Source organism: Eucyclogobius newberryi, unplaced genomic scaffold, assembly GCF_026437365.1.
Source record: "Eucyclogobius newberryi isolate DKJ021-1_F unplaced genomic scaffold, fEucNew1.0.hap1 SCAF_6, whole genome shotgun sequence".
Classification (NCBI taxonomy): Eukaryota; Metazoa; Chordata; class Actinopteri; order Gobiiformes; family Gobiidae; genus Eucyclogobius; species Eucyclogobius newberryi.
The window spans coordinates 12,081,370-12,094,980 of record NW_027316278.1 but is presented as its reverse complement, the minus strand read 5'-3'; the positions used below and the strand labels follow the sequence as shown (position 1 = coordinate 12,094,980).

Genomic DNA, 13,611 nt, shown 5'->3' with positions numbered 1-13,611 from the left:
AGACTGGACTGTGCAGACTTGTATGAGCTCAGAATAGCTAGGAATGTCTATTTGGGAAACTGGATAACTCCCCACCGTCACCATCACATTCACTTGACCCGCACACTTTATGAGCACATGTGCTCATAAAGTCTCATCATATTATGATGAGACCACAGTGGGTTGTGTCCACGCGCCCTCCGGACCACCTAGCATCCCACCGAGCACTCAGATCTCCAGCTTTGCATAACGGCGTGGTGCAAAGCACAGAATGCACCGAAGTCTGTGCACACATGGGATCATTCGCTCCCGTTGCTCTGCTGCTGCCTGCCCTCGTTTATGGATCAATTTTCAATTCAAGTCAATTTTATAAACAGAGACGTGCACCTGTGGGTTTTGGTTTAGTCTTGGTTTAGTCTAGACACCCCTCCTTTTTTTTTTTTTTTTTTTTTTTTTGTATTATTTATTACTTATTTGTTATTTTGCTTCTGTTTGTTTTGTACTCTGTGCAGCACTTTGGAGACTTTGTACAATAGCTTTAACCTACCACTCAGAGATGAGGCTAAATTGTTGAAAGTACATTCTACAGCCTACATTTACCAGCACACACTGTTGAGAGAGTGAAAGAGGTTAACCAGGAATAATAATTAGCTCTTAATTATAATTTTGTGAAACAACCGTCATTCTTATGAAAGACTTATGCATAAACAATTATCATAACACACAGCTTTGGTGGAGACACTGAATTGATTATTATTTGCCTGCTTTTATTGTTTTTTTTAGGAATTTGATTTGAGTTTTGTGGCAGTGGTGAATGACACAGTTGGGACAATGATGACCTGTGGCTATGAGGACCCCCAATGTGAAGTGGGGCTTATTGTGGGTAAGTCTCTCAGAAAACAATCCACATACAATACCACATGCAGCTATTAATTTATTTCCTGCCCGAGAAGGAGGGTCTAAGGGCAGGGGACCCTGGGACATTGCCAAATCTCTACGAACATTGTTTAATCCGTTTTTCACTGTCACCCTCCAAGACAACCACTGTTGTGATTTTGGGCGTTACAAAAATAATTTGAATTGAATTGAATTCAGCTAGTTTAGTATCTTACCTGTGTAGCCAACTGGGTAGCCGACTGGCAAACATCTGCACCGAGTTGTGTAAATGGATGAACTGAGTCACAGGCAGGGTTTGGAATTCAGGAAGAGATTAACTGTGAATTGAAACACAAAAATATCAGTCACCACAAGCCTCATATAGTCTCCCCTCTGCTTGAGTCATAGCAATGTGTGCTATTACGTGTCATTACATGTGTTATTAAGTTGTAATATTTATTCTATACCATATTCTATACTTAGTGTGATTGTATAGTTTACATTTTTAACTGGTAAATCCACCTTAAATACAATTTAATATTATCTAAATGACAATGTACAAAAAAAGATAGATACGAGGTATATGGATAACCACATATTATCAACAATATAATCCCCCCATGCCTGTCTGAATCACAAACATATCAGCATCAAGCCACTCTAGGAACACATTGTCTCACACATCTGCAGGAGAATAATAAAGCACGCCACCAGAGACCATACTTGCTAATACTAGCTCTATTTGCATATCATTTCACACATGCATTCACAAGGACAATGTGAAAGAGCCCATGGGAGGAAGCAAGATTTAGATGCATTTATATAAATATATATTATGCCTAATTAATATATTTGATTGGAGACAGATCCAACACAAAATCTTCCTCTGTTACATATTCCTTGTGTTCCAGGGAAGCATAAAGTGTGTGTGTGTGTGTGTGTGTCACTTGGGGTAATAATTAGTTCAGCATCGTTAAACAGTTAAATTGCCCATATCATGCAAAATCGACTTTTCAGAGCTTTTAACCTTCTTACAGTGCTATTGGTGCCTCATATATGTGCCCAAAGTGTTTTTTGGATTGATTCCTGCAATCTTTAACTAGAGAACAGTCTCTATCCTTCCCCTCGGATGAGCAGTTGAACAGGGCCTACTCACACCGGGTGAGTTGCGCAGCACGTTTCAGCCCCTCCTCCAGGAAGCACTCTGTACCTGTAACGGAGTGCTGTACCTGTGTGTGTGTGTGTGTGTGTGTATGTAATTATATATATATATATATATATATATATATATATATATATATATATATATATATATATATATATAAAAACATGATTAACATACATCAGGCTTAAAATAGTAGTGTGTATTGAAAACTGAGGACTGGAATGATAAAAACATGGCTGATGACGGTGTGAGGATTTATATACAGACATGAGCCATCGTGGATTACCACCCAAGGATGTCGAGTGCGGGATGTTGGGTGTTTTGTACTCTCAGGAGTCTAGAGTAGTTTTAACTTGGCTTAAAAAAATGATCTAGGACAGGTCTGATCTAATTTATTCCCCCTAAAATGTACCTAGATTTGACCATATATGCTCTCATACAGGTACAGGAACAAATGTCTGTTACATGGAGGAGATGAGGAACATTCAGCGCATTGAGGGAGACGAGGGCCTTATGTGTGTGAACATGGAGTGGGGCGCCTTCGGGGAAAATGGGGAGCTGGACGATTTTTGCACCGACTTTGATCGTATTGTAGATGAAACCTCGACCACACCTGGAAAACAGAGGTAAGCTTCCGGGACAGTACACTAATAATGACAAAAATAGCGTGCACACACACACACCCACTCACCCACACAGCAGCCCAAAGCTTCCTTAGTAACAGTTTTAAAACCTATACATGCACTGAAGTCTTAGGACTAAAGGCCAATTCATAGCAAGCAAGAAGTTTGTTTTTGTTCTCAAGGTAGCAAAAAACAAGAAAAGATTGCGAGGCACGGAAGGACAGCCGCAAGCAACTTCTCCTCCACATTGTCCCACTCACATAAACTTTAGATGAAGAATGGATACTTTGGTCCAGTCATTGCAGTTAGGACAGAATCAGAATGTGCTTGGCCTGGAGGAGGCGAGAGACACAGAGAGGAAGGGTATGTCGAAATGGTCAAGACGATGCACCATCCAGCCAAGTGGGAAGCACAAGAGCGAAAAGAGAGCAGGAGTCGCACTGCATGGCATTTTGTTCCTGTGACATTAAGGGTGTTACTCTATGCACATTTTTCAGATTCCCTGCTTTTAAAAGGGACAAAATAATAATTTAAATTTTCTTTAACCCCAATTGTTATTAAATCTGCATTACATTACGACAACAAAGAACTTATTGTTACAACATTGTGACAATTCATGTTTACAACTTTAACTTAAATAAGTTAGTTTTGAACATAGTTTTGAACAGATATAATAAAGTTCACAAGGCAGCATCATTTGGTTAGATATGTTTTAGTGACACATTAACACAAGGAAAAATAACTTTTGCGTAACCATTTGAAAGCAGGATGTCAGTTGTCAAAATGTATGTGTGTGGAGCACATACATTGAACAATGAACAATGAAACTAAATGATGATAAAAGTCTCATGCAATAATATATTACCCTTTGTTTACAGCACACATTGGCTATGCCATTATTTCAATAAGCTTCTGCACTGTCAAGAGAATAATTTCATTCCAGAGTTGCATTATTTCAAGCTCCTGTATTGATGATCATGTGATCACTATGTAAAGCCTTCTCCAGTTCATTCCAAAGATTCTCAATGCGGTTCAGATTCTTTGTAGATTAGTTTCTGCTTCTCCTTAGATCTCTTCTTTGTTGGGATGGGATATATTTTCCATGACCACAGGATTTGTCTTGCTATTTCAGAAATGAGAAGCCACTCACTGTATCAGTTGGGTTTAAACACCGTATTGCTGTAAGACCCATGCAGCAGTTATTTAACAGGTAACCCATACCAATTTGCTTAGTTGAATCCAGGTGTTGACTTTTTTTGTTTAGTTGGGACAGTCAGTATATCTTCATTGTTTGTAGAAGAGGACTATTCCAGATTTGGGAAACACAGGGTATCTTTGACCTTAAACTATTAAACTATTAATTAAAACATATTTCTTTCTATTTTATGGGTTTTCATTTTTTGGGGGGTTTATTAGAAGTCGCATTCTAGTCAGAACTTAAACAGTATGTATTGTTGTTATGTCCTCTTTCCCATCCGGCCCCTGTGGGCTTAGATCAGACTTCGTCAAACTACGGCCCGTGGGCTACATCCGCGTGAGGCCAATCATAAACTCATAAACAACATAAATTAAACGAACATATCTTTTTTTTAAACTTTTATTTTGAAATTTGAAGTTTGATTTTGAAAAGCGTTACGTCACGTTACATTTGTAAGCACATATGTGCATGTGAGAGTGACTGTAAACAGCGGCAATTGATCCTGTCTAGGTCACCCTCAAGATATCGGCTCACGCTAAGAAAAGAAAAGTTGATAACAAATGCCATGTTTTTAAGAAGACATGGACTGCGAAGTATTTCTTTAATACTTTCTTTTTTTTAGAAGTTAAAGGTAAAGCAGTGTGCTTGATCTGTGGCACAGAGGTCGCTGTGTTTAAAGGTTATAATTTGAATCGCCACTACACGGGCAAACATGAAGATAAATACAGAAATCTGTCTGATGAAGAGTGTGCAAGGGAGTCTGATGCATTGCTAGCAAAACTACAAACCCAACAAGGACTTTATACCAAACTTCATACCCCCAGAGATGCAGCCCTTAGGACAAATTATGTAATTTCTCACAAAATTGCCAGAAAAAGTAAGCCGTTTTCTGACGGAGAGTTTATTAAAGTGGTGTTTATTGGAGTCATCTGCGCTCATATGCCCGGAGAAAAAGGGAGAGCATTTGAGAGCGTTTCACTCTCCCAACGCACTGAAACGAGGCGGATTGAGGACACATTGCGGGAAACTTAGGGCTTCAGCTGAAGAACAGAGGGACCGACTTTGAGTTTTTCTCTGGCTTTGGATGAGAGCTGCGATGTACGTGACACTGCCCAGCTACTCATCTTCTTACGTGGGATAACAGCAGACTTTCAAATTCCGGAGGAGTTGGCAGCCATGCAGTCGATGAAAGAGACAACCACTGATAATGTTCAGATAATTCATAATTTGTTCAGAGAGGTAAATGCCTGTTTGGACTGAAATGGGACAAGCTTGCAGGTGTGACAATAGATGGTTGTTTGTTGTTTTTCATTGTTTGTCGAGATTAACAATTTAAAAATGGCTTATGGCTGTTTCAATAATTTATTTTGTTTTCTTATTTGACCTATACACCACAATTTCACATAACCTAATATAAATATTTACAGAGTACTTTATTCTTCTGATTATCAGTACCAGCTATTCAAAATATTTAATTTAGAGCATTTTACAATGGAAGACAGTTGGTGGCCCTCTGACACAATTCAGGTTTCTCATGTGGCCCCTGGTAGAAATTAATTGCCCACCCCTGACTTAGATGAACCCCGCCAGGGACTGGACTCTGCGCGGCTGCAGGTGGCCCCCCCCTCTGGTGCTGAGCTACCTTTTCGCATTGTTAGCTTGTATGGAGCAACGCCTCCCTGGCCTTGTTCCAGGTTTAGCAGCATGGGTCAGTGAAACTAGTCTGTCTGCACCATAACCGGAAGTCCGTTAGCAACTATTTAACATCTAAAATAAATTGCCAAAATCAGAGACATAGTGTCTAAAACATATTTGGAGAGACTTATCCATGCGTTTGTCTCCAGTAGATTAGACTACTGTAACGGCCTGCTCACTGGCCTCTCCAAACGAGCTGTAAAACAGCTGCAGTACATCCAGAACGCTGCTGCTCGGGTCCTGACTAGAACCAGGAAGTACCATCACATTAGTCCTATTCTCAGGTCTCTGCACTGGCTCCTGTGGCTCAGAGAATAGACTTTAAAGCAGCTCTGCTTGTGTACAAGTCTCTGCATGGCCTGCTGGTGCCCAGAGTCAGGACTAAACATGGACCGGCCTCCTGCTTGTGCCAGAGTCAGGACTAAACATGGACCGGCCTCCTGCTGGTGCCCAGAGTCAGGACTAAACATGGACCGGCCTCCTGCTGGTGCCCAGAGTCAGGACTAAACATGGACCGACCTCCTGCTGGCAGTGTTGGGAAAGTTCACTTTCTACATGAACTAGTTCAGTTCATAGTTCATACATTTTAAAATGAACCAGTTCAGTTCATAGTTCATAATTCAAAATTTCACAGCTCCAAAAATGAACTAGTTCAGTTCTTTTTTCAATATTATGCAATAATTGTTCTAAATTATTTCCACAGCCCATATACAACCACAGGCAGCAATTATTTTATTAGTTTATTGCTGAAAATATGTGTCAGATTTCATCTTCATATCCAATTTTGAACCCTTACACAACCAGGATTTACATTGACATTGAAGGGACATATGTAGGTGGTACCTACATATCATTGACCAGTTCACTCGATTTAGTGCAGGAAGTGTCCTGACCACCAAGAGATCCTCTGAGATCATTAAACATTTTATTCATGATTGGATCAGTGTGCACGGCCCACCACGAAAGTTGTTCAGTGACAATGGTGGGGAGTTTAATAATGAAGAAGTGAGAGACATGGCTGAAAACTTTAATATTGAAGTAAAAACCACACCAGCATACAGCCCCTGGAGTAATGGGCTGTTAGAACGGCACAACCAAACTTTAACAGAGATCATACTCAAGGTGAAAACTACTACTAGATGTGACTGGAGCACTGCCATGGACTGGGCTCTTATGGCAAAGAACTGTATGCAAAGTGTCCATGGTTACAGCCCACATCAGCTTGTGTTTGGGCAGAATCCTAACCTACCTTCGGTGTTGATTGACAGACCACCTGCTCTAGAGGGCACCACTGAAAGTGAGTGGGTTGCCAAACACATTTCAACTCTGCACACTGCAAGGAAGGCCTTTACAGAAGCAGAATGCTCCGAACGAATACGGAGAGCGAAGAAACAGATACGTCACAAAGAAACAGATATGTCACAACGATGAGAGGTATGAACAGGGAGACAAAGTGTTTTACAAACGTGTGGACTGTCCAGAGTGGAAAGGGCCTGCGGTGGTCATTGGGCAGGACGGTGCTGTTATTTTTGTTAGACACGGTGGCACCTGTGTCAGAGTTCACCGACTTAGGCTGAGGAAAGCCAATCAGGAACATGAGGAACCTCAGACCAGCTGTGATAAAGAAAACAATGAGGACGAACAACACTCATATGACATAAATGAGGATACCGAAGAGACAAATGCTGAAAACAATGACAATGATCCTCCACCCGCTCATGAATATGCTGGGGCAGAGAGACGGGGTGCTGAAAATATAAAGACTGGCCAAATTGTTACATTCAGAAACGCAGAGAGTGGTGTTTCACGTACTGCTAAAGTGTTAGGACGTGCTGGAAAAGCCACCGGAAAATATAAGGACTGGTATATCTTTGAGCTGCTTGAGCCTGCTGAGGTGGCGGGAAACAATGAAGCAGTGAATCTGTTACAGCTGGAAGATCTTCAAGTCCAGGTTCAGGCTCCTGGTGGTGACACATGCGAGGATGTTTTTGTCACTAAGGATTTGTCATTTGATGAAGCCAAGTTCAATGAAATGAAAAGTTGGATACAAAACGACGTGTTTGAGGAAGTTGAGGACAAAGGAGAAAAGTGCATTTCCACTCGGTGGGTGTGCACTCTAAAAGAGACTGAGAACGGATTACTACCAAAAGCCAGGCTTGTTGCGCGAGGATTTGAGGAGCTACAAGTTTCTGAGCAACAAAAGGACTCTCCAACCTGTGCTTCAGAGTCCCTGAGGCTCTTAGTGGCAGTTAGTTGTCAGAAACAATGGCAACTTCGTTCAATGGACATAAAATCTGCCTTCTTACTGACTGGACTGGAACTATCTAGAGACATTTTCATCAGACCTCCTCCAGAAGCTAATAGCACTGGTGTACTTTGGAAACTGCGAAAATGTGTGTATGGTCTAGCTGATGCCTCACTCTATTGGTATAACCGAGTGAAAAGCATAATGATTGAAGCAGGAGCTGTCATATCTAAAGTTGACCCTGCAGTTTTCTACTGGTTAGATGAGGACAAAAATGTAACTGGTGTACTAGCTTGTCATGTTGATGATTTCATTTGGGGAGGTACACAAACGTTTTCTATGACTGTCATGCCTCATCTCAGATCAAAGTTCAATGTTGGTCGTGAAGCTCAGGATAGCTTTTCTTATGTGGGTGTGGAGTTGGTTACTTTGGGTAAAAAAAGGTACAAATACACCAAGAGACATACATTCAACATTTACATCCCATACCTCTCACACCCTCACGGGCAGCAGAGACAGGCTCACCCCTCACTGAAGCAGAACAAGATCAGCTCAGATCTAAGATAGGGCAACTTCTGTGGGTTGCCAGACATAGCAGACCTGATGCCATGTTTGATGCAAGTAACTTAGCATCAAATCTTAACATTCTACTGTACAGACTATTAATGAAGCAAACAGAGTTGTGTGCAAACTGAAGGCTAAGTCTGTTGAGTTGAATTTCCAGCATCTTGGTAAAGACAGTAACTTAAAATTGGTTACTTTCACTGATGCATCTTTTGGTAATCTGTCAGATGGAGGAACTCAAGGTGGGCACTTTATTGTTTTGATGGGTGACAATGGATGTTTTTCTCCTATCTCATGGCAGTCAAAGAGAATCAAGAGAATTGTTAGAAGTACACTTGCAGGTGAAACTCTAGCAATGTCAGAGGGAATTGACAATGCTATTTTTCTTTCAACATTGTTCTCTGAACTTAATGCAGGTAGCACTGAACATCCTGTACCAATAATCTGTGTCACTGATAACTTTTCTCTTGTTGATGCACTGAAGTCTACCAAGTTTGTCACAGAAAAACGACTGCGTTTAGAAATCAGTTCAATCAAAGAACTGATTCAAACTGAAAAGGTCCTTCAAGTGTTGTGGTCTGAAACTAAAGAGCAGCTTGCAGACTGCCTTACTAAAAAGGGAGCTTCCTCGGCCATGCTTCTTAAAGGCGGTATGGACGATTTTTCGGCGATTTGAGAACGCAGGCGGAAGTGCGCATGCGCACTCCCCCGTGCGGACCGATACAACACACACGTGCGTTTGTTTATTAGCGCAACGGAGCGCATCGCATCGCTCGTCTCCCGTAGATTTCTGTCCACTTCTGCGTCAGCTCGAACTGTCTTTCTCCGTCTTCATTTTGCCCCGTACAGAGGGAACTATATTATGATAGATCCATGCGCTTAGGCACGCGGAAACGTGGGGACGAGCCTGACGCGGCTGCAGGTGAGCGGTAGGTGCGTTTTATGATTGATACGTGGCAGGACAAATGATTTATCCACGCCACGTGGAAATATGATAAAAAATTTGCTGAAAAGAATCGTCCATACCACCTTTAAGGCTCTCCATGAAGGACATTGGACTGTTAAATAACTGTTCAACAACACTTACACTCATGTTATGTTGTGTTGCTGTGTGTTTTTTTGTTTTTATAAAGAGAGTGAGTTTGTTAGTTTCTTAAGTTTCACTTCTCTAAGTTTCACGTCTCATGCCTGACAGCTAGGGGGCGATACTGTTCTGTTTACCTGTTATACGTGTCTGGGTGGGACCGAGGGAGACTTGGTTGTGTGGCTAACGTGAACGTGGTGTTCACGAAATAAAAAAACAAAAAAACAAAGTGGAGTTATTATTTGGAATAACAGGACAGACTTCCCCCATGTGCTGTCCATTCAGCCCACACATATTCAACCCCCCCATATTCTCAAAACATGAGGGAAAACTTGCTGGGCAAAGTTTGCACAGAAATGTTACATTGTTCCCATCCTCACCGACCTTATCATAAAACTCATGTAACTGGTCGTAGGGCAACTCCTGCTGCTCTGTTGACCACACGTTGCGGTCGCGTCAATGCTGCTTTTTGTTTTGATGCAAATGCGCAGTGCGGTGCGACACGTGAAATCTCTGTCTGCGCTATCGGCCTCTACAACTTCGGAGCTCTCACACTTGCCAGAAATAGCCTCTTTTTGGGCAACTTAACAGTGTGTTTTTCGCTTGGAAGTCTCTAGAAATCTGACACCTTATTGAACGAAAATAAAAAGAACAAATTTTGCCGTTCACAGACACCAGTTTCGTTCTTCACCAGTAATACCGTTCGTTCAGTTCACGTTCACCAAAATTAAGAATGCGTTCATGAACTTTCGTTCAATGAACGCGTTCAGGTACAACACTGCCTGCTGGTGCCAGTGTCAGGACTAAACATGGACCGGCCTCCTGCTGGTGCCAGAGTCAGGACTAAACATGGACCGGCCTCCTGCTGGTGCCAGAGTCAGGACTAAACATGGACCGGCCTCCTGCTGGTGCCAGACTCGGGACTAAACATGGGGAATCTGCGTTTGAGTTTTATACAGCTAAAATCTGGAACTGTCTTCCTGAAGATGTGAGACAGGCCTCTATTCCGACAATGTTCAAAGCTAAAAACTGTTTTTGTTTTGCTGTGCATATGACGGAAAGGAATTTATTCATACTCTTCTCTTTTATGTCTTTGTCTTGTGATTTTAATGATTTTTGTCATGTTGTGTGAAGCACTTTGAATTGCCTTGAGTACAAATTGCGCTCTACTGAGAAGCAACATATTTGGGTGGTTCTGTTTTACATTCTCCGTCTTTTTTTCTCATTTTATGAAAATTATAATGATACAATTTAAATGAATAAAACTAAGGTTGAAGTAAGTTGTAAACTTTTGATGGGAAATGTGAATTAAAAAAAATGCACTATATCAGCCATAATATGGTTGATATATATTCACCCAGACTTACTTCCTCTTTGGCTTCAGTGACATGACTTGCTGCCAGATTTTTCCTAAAGCTCTTGTCAGAATGTCCACATTTGCCAATGTTTGCACATTGGCAGGGCTTTGCTTTTGTCAACCCAGGGCTAATTCTTTGTTGATATTATGTTAAATAGGTCGGCGAGCCACACATTGGGCCTTGGGCATTTTGAATAAATGCTATAGTTCATGGTAATATAGTTCATGGTAATAGTTCATGCTGGACCATGAGTGTCACCCCCTGCAGCACACTCTGTCCGCTCTGGAGAGCAGCTTCAGTGACGGACTGATCCACCCTCGCTGTGTGAAGGAGACGTTTCCTTCCTGCTGCTGTCAGACTTTACAACAAACACTGTTAGCCCTGAACATGTGTCACTCAGCTCTGTGTGTTCATTCAGCACATGAATATGTGTCATATTCATGTGCAATACTTGGACATAATGTTAATCATCTTGGTGCAATATTCTCTGTCCATATAAACGGCTATAAATCAGAATGTTACTATTGTTATTATTATTTTTTATTAAGAGTTTTATAAGAGATTTTCTATAAGAGTGTTTTTTAAAGTTTTTTTTTATTATTTACTTCTGAACCTAATTTGTGTCGCATCATTGGAATTTCCCCACTGAGGGACAAATAAAGGCTTATCTTAATAAGCAAATAAAATATAAGGAGCTTCTACTAAAAATAACACCTTGTTCTTAATTTCAAGAACTTCAAGAACAATTATTTCATTTCTATAGACAGACACACCAATCCAAAACTCTATAGTGAGTGTATATGCCACATTAAGACTTAAAGATAATTTACACTTAATGAACTGCTGATGCAATGGGAAGGGATCTATGTTTGTAACTTAACAGTTACAAAAGAAACAAAAACAACTTTGCATTATTTTTTTTCAGATAGAATCTTAGAAATGTCTGTCTTGTAAATATTAGGGCAGGGGTGGCCAACCAGTCAGAGACTAAGAGCCACATTTTTTACTGTGTTACCGCAAAGAGCCACATCATACACATGGCACACATGAACATCACCCCATCCCTTCCTCTTACACACACCTCTGCTCAGCCAAATTATTATTATTATTAACAATATCATGTCACACACCAACATGATAATGACAGAAATTGACTCGTACAGTACTAAGACCACAAGCCAGTCATTTTCAACAATGAACATTGTGTGCACTGTCTCACACATACAAACTCTCAGTTCAACAAAGTCCACAAACAAAAACAATAATTTACAATAGTGTTTTCCACTTACTGTGCATGTTGCTTAGTGCGACTTCTGGCATTCCTTGCCTTGAACAATCCTCTTCAAATCTGGCTTGTATTCCGTTGTTGCCACTCGAAGCAATTCTTTCACATGGGTGTCAGTCAGAACAGATCGATGCTTTGATTTCAGGTGTTTCAGGGTAGAAAACATAGACTCGCAGACGTATGTCTACCCAAACATTGACAGTATCTTAAGAGCAGCCCGTTTGACATTGGGGTATTTTTCCATTGGCACACTTTTCCAGAACTCAATGGTCTCTTCCCTTAAAGCATTCCTCCTCACAAAGATCGATCATCTCCAACTCAGCCGCAGCCTCATCTATGACTAGCGGGGCTTTCAAACAGTCCGTCTCCGCATTAAATGGGTCGACGAGGAACGTAATCTGTGGCCTTTTCAGTTGTAGATCACGGAACCGGATGACAAAGTTTTCGTGCAGGTTTTCAACCAGTGTTGCATATCTGGCTATTTGCTCGGCGCTGGTGACTTGCCCACTGGCTTTTAGCAGAGTGGGAAAATGCGTTAAATCTCCCTTTTGAATATGCGCCTTGAACAGCTTCAGTTTGTTGATAAACGCAAACACACTTTGCACCAGGTCAGGCAGCATTTTTAACTTACCCTGCAGGGTCAGGTTCAGTCTGTCCAAGTGACACAGCATGTCGACCAAAAAGGCCAGATCCATAATCCACTCCACGTCCGAGAGCTGGGCATAGTCCTTGTCCTTCTCTTCCATGAACAGTTTCATTGCATCCAAGAGCTCAAAGAAGCGAGCGAGCACCTTGCCTTTTGACAGCCACCTCACAGTGCAGTGCAGCGGCAGGTCACCTGGAAGTCCTTGGTCCAGCTCAGCGATGAGATTCAATGATTTAGACGCGAGTTGCTCCCTGTGGATGATGCAGTGGAAATTCCAAAACTCTGGAAACGTTTGGTCAGCTTTGCACAGCCCCACAAGTCCGTTCACAGATCCGATCATGGCTGGCGCTCCATCCGTGGCTATTGCAGTTAGCTTCGGTATGGGTAGATTTGCTTTCGCAAATGCAGCTGTAACACTAATTTAGGAGCTTATTTATTAGGCTGAGTATGAGCATTAATTAGTATTTATAAGGCTAAGTATGAGCAAGAAGTATGAAACGCATGTGAATGTCAGATGAAACTAAGATCGCCCACAGGAGCTTGTGGGGAATGAAAAAGTAATAACACAGAAGGACGTTAAATTATAAATTGTATTAATATAAATAAATTACAAAAAGGTTTTTCCAGCAAAAGTTCAGTTCCTTTGTGTTAAAGTCTTAAGTTCAGTTTGTTCAGTTCGAAATTATATATTCCGAGTGAAAGGCAAAAAAATAATCCAACTTAGGGTGTCCGTATCCGGGGGGAAAATAAAGAATGATCCTACCAGATTCCAGTGGTGGGCCGTCAGGGCAAGCAAGGCCTTCTCTGCTGGCCTAAACATAATCAGAATATGATTAAAATATATATAATATATATATATATATATATATATATATTTTTTTTTTTTTCCCCCA

At 41.2% G+C, this 13,611-nt stretch overlaps 1 protein-coding gene across 1 annotated transcript in view; it reads left to right on the top strand.

Annotated features, from left to right (window-relative positions):
• hk2 (hexokinase 2) overlaps positions 1–13,611 on the top strand; it is a 76,146-nt gene that overhangs the window by 37,032 nt on the left and 25,503 nt on the right. The window contains exons 14-15 of the mRNA XM_072432793.1: positions 763–862; positions 2,463–2,646. Of these exons, the coding sequence (XP_072288894.1) occupies positions 763–862; positions 2,463–2,646 (284 nt within the window). The remainder of the gene's footprint in view (positions 1–762; positions 863–2,462; positions 2,647–13,611) is intronic.